The sequence below is a fragment of the Geotrypetes seraphini genome, chromosome 5, assembly GCF_902459505.1.
Source record: "Geotrypetes seraphini chromosome 5, aGeoSer1.1, whole genome shotgun sequence".
Taxonomy (NCBI): domain Eukaryota; kingdom Metazoa; phylum Chordata; class Amphibia; order Gymnophiona; family Dermophiidae; genus Geotrypetes; species Geotrypetes seraphini.
In genome coordinates, this window is record NC_047088.1 from 247,710,719 (window position 1) to 247,723,229 (window position 12,511).

Genomic DNA, 12,511 nt, shown 5'->3' on the forward strand with positions numbered 1-12,511 from the left:
GACTACTTTTAATTGGTATCCTCAGTGTCACCTCTCCCCCTTGTAATCTGTGCAAAACTCTGCTGTGCAACTCATCTTCTACCAACCTCCCTATGTTCATGTCACCCCTCTCCTTAAGTCACTGCACTGGCTCCCTCTCTACCATCGCACACAGTTCAATATCTTATTGCTGACCTACAAGTGTGTTCATTCTGCTGTCTCACAATATCTCTCCTCGCTTCTCTCTCCTTATACACCTCCCAGAGAACTCCGTTCCTCAGTTAAGTCACTCTTAGCGTTACCCTTCTCCTCTACTGCCAATTCCAGACTTCGTTCCTTTCATCTAGCTGCCCCCTATGCCTGGAATAAATTACCCAAGTTTGTCTGTAAAGTCCCTTCCCTTGTTTAAAAGCAGACTGAAAACCCACCTTTTTGATATAGCTTTCAATCCTTAACCCTACTCCTCTGCCCTCAGCCAACCCAGCCAATCTACAACCCAGCCTGCAGATTAACCGTTCCCCTTAACTGTATCCATGGCTTCCTGTTTGTCTGTCTTGCCTGTTTAGATTGTAAGCTCTTTTAGCAGGGACTGTTTTCTTACTCTTTGTGACTCTGTGCAGCGCTGCATGCGTCTGGTAGCACTGTAGAAATAATTAGTAGTAGTAGTAGATGAGAGGAGAGAGACTAGAATGAAGGCTGCAGGTAGATGAGATGACAGAGAGACTGGCTGGGAGAGGACTACATACTGTTGTATTTTACCACTATTTGATGAAGCATGGCAAAATACAGTGGTGTGTGTTGTGGCCCTCCGAATGTTACAAAATATCAAATATAGCCTCTGATAGAAAAAGGTTGGACAAGCTTGCTCTAAAGGCTACACTATTGCTTAAACTGATTTTGCTGAAAAAGCAGAGTACTGAATTAAAAAAGAGAGAAAGACAATGAAATAACCAGTTTACCTTTTCCCAAGTCTGAATGCCAGCAGGTAAGATATTCCAATGGAGTTTTTCTTCCCCTTAGCAGATTCTCACTCAGCCCTCTTCAATAGCCCTTAAACCTCTACATTTAGAATCACTGAGCTCTGGAATAACCTTACCTCCCCACTCCGAAACTCAAGCTCCCTCCAACTTTTCTGTAAACATCTAAAAACCTGGCTATTCTCAAAAATGTAATACTTCCTCTCTCTCCGGTATCTCACACCCATCTAAACCTTTTTTACACTAAATCCTATAACCCTCCATTGGAGTTCCCAGCTCCTGCAAACCGTGCCGAGCTCTATGATAGCAGAGATGGTGCGGTATACAAACCTAAGGTTTAGTTTAGTTTGTCCAAACTCAAGGAAAGGAAGTGAACTGAATAGGTATGAATAAATTCCACCTTTATTGAAATGAATGTATATTATTACAGTACTCAAAAGGCAAAGTTATTAGTTGTGTTCAGCACAGAATCTGCATTTTGTCAGTATTTGCTTTCTGCTTCTTATTCACTATATTTGCAGGTTGCAAGCATTCATAAAGGACTTGATCGCTGTGCAGCTTTATTACAGGATATTTTGACTAAAGATGTCAAAGGTATGTGAACTTATTATTATTACTTATAACTATTATTGCTATTAGTTTCTTGTTTTTAATCCTTATGTACCAATCTTTTTATTGTAGATACTATAACTATTTGTCCAAATCTAGGAAGAACAGTTCCTGCCAAAATCTGTTCAACGTCAACAGCAGGCACAGGAAGTGCCTTGAAAAAAAGAGTACAGAGAAAAAATGCCCCTGCTATGCGCATACATAAAGAAACAGGTAAAATTTTTAAATTTGGTGTATAATCTTTTTTTTTTTAATAAATCTTTATTCATTTTTACCTCTTACAACAAGTGTATTAATAAATTAACAACTGAAATTTAAATACATCACTTGAATATCTGTCATATTTAACAATAATACATAAAATTTAATCCCTTCCCTCCCATCCCTACCATAACATATGCAATCAAACATATCCTATGAAATATTCTTTTTTTACTTATTCAATCATGTAATAAAATTCAGAATTCTCCCATCCCTTCACTTGCATTGTACTTATAATGGAAAATGTACTTATAATGGGAATCTATTCATTACACTTGTAATGAATAGATTTCCATTATAAGTGTAATGAATAGATTCCCATTATAAGTACATTATAATATTTTGTCAATGGCCCCCATATCTCTTTAAATTTTTTATAATTCCCTTTTTGTATGGCTATTGTTCTCTCCATCTTATAGGTGTGACACAATGAGTTCCACCAAAAACTGTAATTAAGCCTACTCCAATTTTTCCAATTATGCGTGATATGTTGTATGGTAACTTCTGTCATAATCAATAAAAGCTTATTATTGTTTAATGAGATTTGGCTCTTTGTTCTCATTGACATACCAAATAGAATCGTGTCATATGACAAAGCCACGGGATTCTCTAATAAACAATTTACAGTGGTACCTTGGATTACGAGCATAATCCATTCCAGGAGCATGCTCGTTTATCAAAGCGAGTTTCCCCATAGGAAATAATGGAAACTCGCTTTGATACGTTCCCACACCCCGAAGCCAGCGGCGCTGCTCTATTCCCCCCCCCCTCGATCCCGCCGCTGCTTGCTGTCATCTGGGCACCGGCATTGGCATGTCCTGTGCGTTGGTGCCGGTGCCCGAAGATCAGCCTCCTCTTCTTGCTGAGAGAACGTGAACTCGCAGGCCTTGAGCATGTGCAGATGCTCAAGGCCCAGCAAGAAGAGGCCGATCTTCGGGCACCGGCACCAACGCACAGGACATGCCGGTGCCCAGATGACAGTAAGCAGCGGAGGGAGGGTGACGGATCACAGGGGCACCGCTTGCAAATCGAGGCACGCTTGGTTTCCGAGGTGCCGATTTTGCGAATGTTTTGCTCATCTTGCAAAACAGTGCACTAGTAAACCGAGGTACCACTGTATTTGGGTCCAGATTGATTTCCAAAATGTCAAGATAAGGGGACAGTAGTATATTAATGATCGTGTCCCTACTTCAAGATTACAATGCCAGCATTTATTAGACTTAGAGCTATTTGACTTCTGTAATCTAACTGGGGTCCAAAATGCTCTATGTAAAAGGAAAACCAAGTTTGTCTCATAGATGCGGACACTGTACATCTCATCCTCCAAGACCAAATTCGTGACCATTAAGACACAGTAATTTTTTTTTTATTTTTTTATTCTTTATTAATTTTATAATTCACAACAAGTGTACAGTAAATATCAAAACAATTAGAATACAATATCACTTGAAAATCTACCATATCGTACAACAAAAAGATATAACCCCCACCCCCTCCCACTTCCATATACAACAAAAAATATACCACATGAATATAATATCTTATCATTCATATATATTATTAATAGAAATCCAAACCCCCCCCCGATCCACATGTAAGAATTAAATTATAATAATTTAAAAATGGCCCCCCACACATCAGTAATTTGATGCTTGATCTCAATGCTCCAAATGTCCCTAAGTCCAGTTTTAGGCTTTTTATTTACAAATCCGTTTATCAATTTATATCACTGTGTGGCCTGGTGTCCCAGAAAGTCCACCTGAAAGCATAAAAATTCTAAACTATTGCATATTAAGATTTTTCCATTCAGGGAACCCTGTCTGAATGGCCTGCTACAGTTGCAACCATATAAAGGTTTGTGATTTATTAAGACCATATTTATGTTGCAACTGTGAAAAATCAAGCAGTTTACCATTTGAAATAACATCATCTAAAATCCGAACACCTGCTATCATTCAATGCTTCCAGATGACTTTAAATCCGCTAATTTGAATCTTGGAGTTTAACCATATAGTTTGATTTGTCAATTTATAGATTGGAATAAATGTTAAATTACTGACATATCGCAGAGTTTTCCATGTATCCATAAATATTCTGTTTTCTTTATACAATCTAGGCATTTTAATGCTAAGAACATGACATAAACGTAGAGGGAACATGAGTCGCCATTCCAACCACAACCAGTCTGGGGTATTATCAATGAGCTCTGGGAGGACCCAATACATACCATGTCCCTTATCTCCTTTGCTTTTTGGATATTGTTTTGGAACACTTGTTATTAGCTATTCAGCAAGTAAAGGAGATACAGGGTATTCCTTATTCAGATTGGGAATACAAAGTCTCTACATATGCAGATGATATATTGCTTCATTTGAGAAATCCAGAAACAACCATTCCGTGCTTACTTGAATTGATTGAGAAATTTGGAAAATTTTCAGGTTATAAGATAAATTGGAGTAAATCTGAAATTCTTCCACTAAATGTGTTTTGTACAAAAGGCTTGTTTGATTCATTTTCTTTTGTATGGAAGGAAGGTGGATTAAAATATTTAGGAATTTGGATAAAAAATACACTGGAAGACACAATTAAAGAGAATGAAAAATCTTTATTGCAGAAGGTAACAGAAATGTGCGAGCAATGGAATCCATTACGTCTGTCTTGGTGGGGTAGAGTGCAAACTATTAAAATGATGATATGGGAATGTTACCAGTTTTTTTTAAGGGGTCCTTTTATAAAAAGTTAAACAGTACTCTTACAAAATTTGTTTGGCTGGGCAAAACTCCTAGAATCGCTTTAGTATCTTTACAAAAACCAATTGCGGAAGGTGGGGTAAATTTTCCAAATTTGGTGTATAATCTTAAAACTCACATTTTTATTGAATACTGTTCCCAAAAGGTTTACTTTTATATTTAAGAAAAGGAGATATGCTTACATTCTTTAATGGTCTTCATTATCTGAGGACAAGCAGGATTTAAATTTTCACAGATGGATGATGTCCCAATGGAGACCTGGTGCAGACACTGTTTAGCATTTATATACCTTTTAAGAAGCCTTCCTACTAGCTGAAGTCACAGGGAACCCTCAACCTTTTTTTTTCTCTGCGGAGCTGAAAAGGCTTGTCTCTTATGACGGTGCAGATTAACTGTTATTTTTAGGTTTTTTTGAGAGAGATTTTTAGGATGGCACTGAAAACCTACCTGTTTAGCAAATATCTGACTGTTTAATTGTTTTTAGTTTATTGTTTCTTGTTTGTTAAAATGGATTGGAATTCCCAGCAATTGTCTGGTCTCTTGTAAGGGATTGGAGGAGTTGCCCTACTATGAGAGGCTAGAGAAACTGGGCCTCGTCTTCCTTGAGAAGAGGAGACTGAGAGGGGACATGATCGAAATATTCAAGATATTGAAGGGAATTGGCTTAGTAGAGAAAGAGAGATTGTTCTCCTTCTCCAAGGTGAAGAGAACGAGAGGGCACTCTCTAAAGTTAAAATGGGATAGATTCCATACAAATGTAAGGAAGTTCTTCTTCATCCAGAGAGTGGTAGAAATTGGGAACGCTCTTCCAGAGGCTGTTATAGGGGAAAGCACCCTCCAGGGATTCAAGAAAAGGTTAGATAAGTTCCTGCTGAACCAGAACATATGCAGGTAAGGCTAGACTCAAGTAGAGTACTGGTCTTTGACCTAAGGACCGCCGCGTGAGCGGACTGCTGGGCACGATGGACCGCTGGTCTGACCCAGCAGCAGCAAATCTTATGTTCTTAAGTGTAATCCTCATAGAACTGTAATGACCTGTATTCTGTCCTCATCCTTCTGGATCTATCTGCTTCCTTTGATACTGTTGATCACCACCTACTCCTTGATATGCTCTCCTTCTAGGGTTCTGCTCTCTCCTGTTATTGTTTTTTTTTCCTATTTCTCCCATCAAATGGTGTATCCTCCTCCACTGATATCCCACTGTCAATCAGTGTACCTCAAGACTCTGTCTTGGGCTCTTACCTTTTCACTATATATACCTATTCCCTCTGCAATGTTCTCTTTCCATGGTTTTCAGTATCACCTCTGCTGATGACTCCCAGATCTACCTCTCCACACCAGAAGTCTTTACAGGAATCCAGGCCCAAGTTTTAGCATGCGTGTTCAACATTGCTGCCTGGATGTCTCACCACCTTCTAAAACTGAATATGGCTAAGACTGAGCTCCTTATCTTTCTGCTTAAACCCACCTCCCCATGCCCCCATTCTCTATTTCTGTGGACAACATACTTCCTCCTCCCTGTGTTGTCAGCTTGCAACCTTGGAGTCATCTTTGATTCTTCTCTCTCCTTCTCCACTCAGATCCAGCAAACTGCTAAAGGCTGTAGCTGCTTCCTCTATAACATTACCAAACTCTGTCCTCCTTTCCGAATACACTATCAAACTTTTATCCACACTCTCATCACCTCTTTTTTAGACTACTGCAACTTGCTTCTCTTAGGTCTTCCACTCAACCTTTTTTCTTCCCTTCAATCCATTCAAAATTCTGCTGCACGACTTAAATTTTGCCAGAGCCGCAATACATTACCCCTCTCCTATCCACTTCATTGGCTCCTCGTCCACTTCCGTTCAAATTTCTCTTACTGATTCGCAAATGCATTCACTCTGCAGCCCTTCAATATCTGCCCTCACTTATCTTTTCCTATGCTTCCCCCAGTGAACTGTGTTCATAGGTTAAGTTCCTCTTATCTGTGCCCTTCTCCTCCACTGCCAACTCGACTCCGTCCCTTCTATCTTTTTGCTGCGCCATATGCCCGAAACAGATTTCCTGAGTCAGTATGTCAAGATCCATCTCTAGCAGTTTTCAAATCCAAGCTGAAGGCTCACTTTTTCGAGACTGCTTTCAACTCCTAACTCCCACTTGCATAGAATATAGGTCCATCCTATCATTCTCTCAGCAAGAACAGGGACCATCAATTGCATGTTGGATGTACAGCGCTGCATATGTCTTTCAGCGCTGTAGAAATGATAAATAATAGTAATGTAACCCATGGCCTCTTATGGTACCTTATGACTGGTTATGTGCACAGAAGGCAGGCCAGAAGAACACTAGCAGGTAAAAAGAGGGTAAATAGAAAGTCTCCCTTTACCAATCTATTCAGGGTTCTGGGAAGCTGATCCCCAGAACTATATGTATAGAGGTAACGAGCTGCTTAGAGAAATTTTCTACCAGCTCCCACAAAACTATTAACCAGAGAGAGAGAAAAACTGTTTCTCCCTACTCCCAACTGCTCACTTCCCCTTCTCACACCAACTGCTTTCTGTCTTTTCTCTACACTGTTTCTCAGGCTGAAAAAAACAACTGTGAATCTAAACAGCCAATAGTAGCTCTCTGCTCTTGGCAGTGGGAGGAGTCTATATAATGTGCAGACAGTTTCCCTGGTACTATGACATCAGAGACCTGTTTGCTGAATTTCTGCATTTTGAAAGATTCAATGAACACAGAAATCCTGCACTTTGAAAGATCCCCTCACAGTAGTAGAATGGTGATTGCGGAATATAAGACTATTTGTATTGTGTTGTATTGTATTCCTACATTGTTCTGTGAGTGGTAAGTGGGATTTTGTTGTGTTTTCTCCCTTTCCTCCTTTTTTGACTAGCAATTTTGTTACTTTATTGTTCTTTCTATTTTCATGGCCTGTGGCCATTTTGGGCCTAAACTAAACTAAACCTTAGGTTTGTATACCGCGCCATCTCCATGGTCATGGAGCTCGGCACGGTTTACAGGGATTGTAATGAGAAAGGAACTCCAGGGAAAAGGTTAGATGAAGATCGGAGGAAAGAAGAATGTTAGAGAGCTAGGATGTCAGATGAGGAGGGAGAGTTAGATTTTTGAGAAAAGCCAGGTTTTCAGATGTTTACGGAAGGGTTGGAGAGCACTTAGGTTCCGAAGGGGGGAGGTAAGGTTATTCCAGAGCTCGGTGAATCTGAAGAGGAGGGAAATGCCTTTTAATGAGGGGAAGGATAGTTTCGATTTTTGGGTAGGTCTGGTGGTACTAAGATTCGAGGAATTCCAGGAAAGTGGAATTAATGGAGGAAGGATGCCGTGGAGGATCTTGAAAGTTAGGCAGATGCATTTGAAGTGGACTCTGAAAATTATCGGAAGCCAGTGAAGCATGAAAAGGAGTGGTGAGACGTGATCGAATTTACTTTTAGCAAAGATAAGCTTGGCCGCGGCATTTTGGATCCGTTGGAGTCTGTGGAGGTTTTTCTTCGTTAGGCAAATGAAGATGGAATTGCAATAGTCCAGTCTGGAGAGGATGATGGATTGGATGAGAACGGCAAAATGTTTTTGATGGAAACAGGATCTTACTGACCTCAGCATGTGAAGGCTGAAATAGCATTTTTTTACCAGGGAATTGAGGTGGTCGTTGAAGGACAATGTAGAATCAATGATGACGCCCAGGACCTTGCTGGAGAATTCGAGCTGCAGAGTGGAGCCGGAGGACAGTGGGATTGAGGGGGGTAGCTGAACTAATTTAGGGCCAAGCCAAAGTAGTTTTGTCTTGGATTCATTCAATTTCATTTGGACAGTGTGTGCCCAAGATTGGAGGTTTGAGATACAGGAGGATATGTTCACTGAGAGATCAGTGAGGTTCGAGTCGGTCTCGAGAAGGACAAGGATGTCGTCAGCATAGGTGTAAATTGTTTCAAGGGGGGATAGATGGAGGAGTTTTAGGGAGGACATATAAATGTTGAAAAGGATAGGAGATAGAGGTGAACCTTGCGGGACTTCACAGATTGGTATCCAGGGGGAGGATGAGGTGCCGTTCATGTTGACAATGTAGGAACGGGAACGAAGGAATTTTGAGAACCATTCAAGGACTGTAGAGGTGATGCCAATCTCGGAAAGTTGGTAAAGTAGAATGTCGTGGTGAACAACGTCGAAAGCGGCAGAGAGGTCAAATTGCAGGAGGACGGCGAACTTGTTATGGGAGTGAAGTTGTTGAACCTTGGAGATTAGGGAGGTCAGTAGGGATTCGGTGCTGAAATTGGGGCGAAAGCCATATTGGTAGGGTAAGAGAATGGAGAATTTCTCTAGGTAGGATGAGAGTTGAGTCGATATGATGGACTCGAGCATCTTGGTTAGGAGAGGGATATTTGCTAAAGGGCGATAGCTGGATGGAGTGGAAGGGTCGAGGTCGGGTTTTTTCAGTAGAGGGGTTAAAGCGATATGGCCCATTTCTGGGGAGAAAAGGCCCGAATGTAGAGCGGAGTTTAGGAGTTTGGTAATGGAAGAGATGGCTTGAGTGGGTATTTCCTCGTAGGAGGGGAAAGGGTCTAAAGAACAATTGCAGGATTTCATTTTGAGACAGAGTTTGAGGATGATGGAATCGGATACTTGGTCAAAGGCAGCCCAGAGTCTGTCAGCTGGGATAGCGCTAGAGGCCAATAGAGTAGGGTTGGGGTCAGTGAGGGAGTTGTAGGAGACTGCAGGTGGGAAGGAGCATCATAAGGTAGTGACCTTTTCATTGAAGAATTTTGCTAGAACATCGGCTGAGGGAGAGGAGGGGAGAGAGGTGGAGTCTTTTTTTGGAGGTTAGAGAGCGCCAGATTTTGAAAAGTGTACTACTCTGGTTATTGGATCTGGAGATTTTCTCGCCATAGAAGTTCTTTCTTGCTTTTTATAATGCTGAATTGTAGTGCTTAATGTTGGCTCTCCAGGATTGTTTATCTGAAGGGGAGTTAGATTTTTTCCATTTGCGCTCCAGAGCTCGACATTTCTGCTTTAGTTCTCTGTGATAAGGGAGGTACCAGGGGGCTTTGCGAGGGTAAGAGATAGATTTGGTGGAAAGGGGAGCGAGGGAGTGGTAGGTGGATTCAGAGAGGGCGGTCCAGTTATGCCAGTTGGATTCAGGGACTGCAGGCTTAGGAGCGGAGGAGAGTTGTTTGAGAAATTTTATCCAGAACAGGTCGCTTGAAATTTTTTTGCGAAAGGTGATGGAATTAGAGGAGAGGGGAGGTGCCCTGAGATGCGACATGAAAATGGGGAGGGAGAAGGTCCCAAGGAAGTGGTCAGACCAGGGGACCTGTTCCCAGCGGGTGTCACCGGCTGAGGTTTTGTAGGCGGTAAGATCAAGGAAAGTAATAAGGTCTAGAGTGTGTCCTTTTTCATGGGATGGGGATGGTGAAGGGGGTGAAAAACCGAGAGAGGTGAGGAAGCTCTTCAGTTCGATCGTATCCTTGTTGGTATTGTCGTCAAGGTGGAGATTGAAGTCCCCAATGATCAAGAGTCTTTGGAATTTGAGGAAGGCGTTTGATATGGTTTCGAGAACGAGATCAGAGGATTTGTTCCAAGGGGTAGGTGGGCGGTAAAGAAGTAGGATACCCAGTGGGTGAGGTTGGAGTTTATCGTTGACCGAGGCCAACATGTATTCTAGAGAGGTGTGGCAGCTCTTTTCAATGAGCTGGACATCGAAGAATGATTTGTAAATTAGTGCCAGACCGCCTCCTATTCGGTTAGTTCTGGGAGAAAACAGACCTTGGTAGCCGTGGGAGCAGAGTTCATTTTGTGTAAATATGTCATCTTTCGTGATCCAGGATTCTGTGATGCATAGGAATCCCGGGTCAGAGTCCTCGAGAAGATCCTTCAGAATTTAAATCTTATTGCAAGCGGATCTGGCTTTGCAATAGAGTGTTGGGACTGGGGTGAGCGAGTCAGAGGCAAGGTTAGGGAGGTTGGCGGAGGGATCAGGCTTTAAGGATGTGTGGTTGACTCTTCAAGGATTTTTTTTTGGAGGGATGGTTTCTGGAGTGTAGTAACATGGGGATTTTGAGGCCAGGACAGAAGTTAAAGTCAGTTGAGGGGTCGGGAAGGTTAGGGGAAGGAGGTTTCAAGCAGGGGGTGGTGTAGGGAGAAGAGCAGAGCAGGAGGAGAAGGAGCCAAAAAGGCGGCTTCATGGTGATTTTTTTTTTTTTTATGGAAGAGCTTTGTCGGGGGGAGTGCTAGGCAATTTGTATCAGAAGAGGAAGAGGGTTGGCATGGAGCCCAATCCTTAGCGGAGGGTGAGCTATGCTATCTAAACTGGAAAGTGACAGGAGAGAGAGCTGGGTGATCTGCTAGGCTAGGAACTGGATGGACAGTGGTAGGTGGGGTAAGAGTCAGAGCGGCTGCAAAATTATACTTGGTAGCAGGATAATAACGTGCAGGAATAACAGGTGGTATTTAAACAACAATAAATGAGGTAAGAATGAGAACAACTGGAGAACACGGTATGCTGGAAAGTAGACAACTGGATGATATCGGAGCAAGTAGATACTGTCCTGTAAGATGGTTAAGTAGTGTAAGAAAGGGGGGTTTGGGCCAGGCAGGGTATGTCAGAGCGGCCCTTTCTGAAAAGAAGGATGACTTGCAAAGTCGGCTCTCCTGTGTCGGGAGGGGGGCGGAGCAGGGCTCCCACGCTCCTCACCTCGATGCAGGGGGGGCCGGAGGAGAAGGCAGGCTCCTCCGGTGAAGATGGCTTGCAAAGTCGGCTCTCCTGTGTCGGGAGGGGGGCGGAGCAGGGCTCCCACGCTCCTCACCTCGATGCAGGGGGGCCGGAGGAGAAGGCAGGCTCCTCCGGTGAAGATGGCTTGCAAAGTCGGCTCTCCTGTGTCGGGAGGGGGGCGGAGCAGGGCTCCCACGCTCCTCACCTCGATGCAGGGGGGGCCGGAGGAGAAGGCAGGCTCCTCCGGTGAAGATTACTTGCAAAGTCGGCTCTCCTGTGTCGGGAGGGGGGCGGAGCAGGGCTCCCACGCTCCTCACCTCGATGCAGGGGGGGCCGGAGGAGAAGGCAGGCTCCTCCGGTGAAGATGGCTTGCAAAGTCGGCTCTCCTGTGTCGGGAGGGGGGCGGAGCAGGGCTCCCACGCTCCTCACCTCGATGCAGGGGGGGCCGGAGGAGAAGGCAGGCTCCTCCGGTGAAGATGGCTTGCAAAGTCGGCTCTCCTGTGTCGGGAGGGGGGCGGAGCAGGGCTCCCACACTCCTCACCTCGATGCAGGGGGGGCCGGAGGAGAAGGCAGGCTCCTCCGGTGAAGATGGCTTGCAAAGTCGGCTCTCCTGTGTCGGGAGGGGGGCGGAGCAGGGCTCCCACGCACCTCACCTCGATGCAGGGGGGGCCGGAGGAGAAGGCAGACTCCTCCGGTGAAGATGGCTTGCAAAGTCGGCTCTCCTGTGTCGGGAGGGGGGCGGAGCAGGGCTCCCACTCTCCCCACCTCGATGCAGGGGGGGGGCCGAAGGAGAAGGCAGGCTCCTCCGGTGAAGATGGCTTGCAAAGTCGGCTCTCCTGTGTCGGGAGGGGGGCGGAGCAGGGCTCCCATGCTCCTCACCTCGATGCAGGGGGGGCCGGAGGAGAAGGCAGGCTCCTCCGGTGAAGATGGCTTGCAAAGTCGGCTCTCCTGTGTCGGGAGGGGGGCGGAGCAGGGCTCCCACGCTCCTCACTTCGATGCAGGGGGGGCCGAAGGAGAAGGCAGGCTCCTCCGGTGAAGATGGCTTGCAAAGTCGGCTCTCCTGTGTCGGGAGGTGGGCGGAGCAGGGCTCCCACGCTCCTCACCTCGATGCAGCGGGGGCCGGAGGAGAAGGCAGGCTCCTCCGGTGAAGATGGCTTGCAAAGTCGGCTCTCCTGTGTCGGGAGGGGGGCGGAGCAGGGCTCCCACGCTCCTCACCTAGATGCAGAGGG

At 44.6% G+C, this 12,511-nt stretch overlaps 1 protein-coding gene across 1 annotated transcript in view; it reads left to right on the forward strand.

Moving 5' to 3' along the window:
* Positions 1–12,511, forward strand: part of CCDC14 (coiled-coil domain containing 14) — a 172,560-nt gene that overhangs the window by 50,382 nt on the left and 109,667 nt on the right. Inside the window, 2 exon segments of the mRNA XM_033945697.1 lie at positions 1,478–1,550; positions 1,638–1,778. Coding sequence (XP_033801588.1) covers positions 1,478–1,550; positions 1,638–1,778 — 214 coding nt within the window.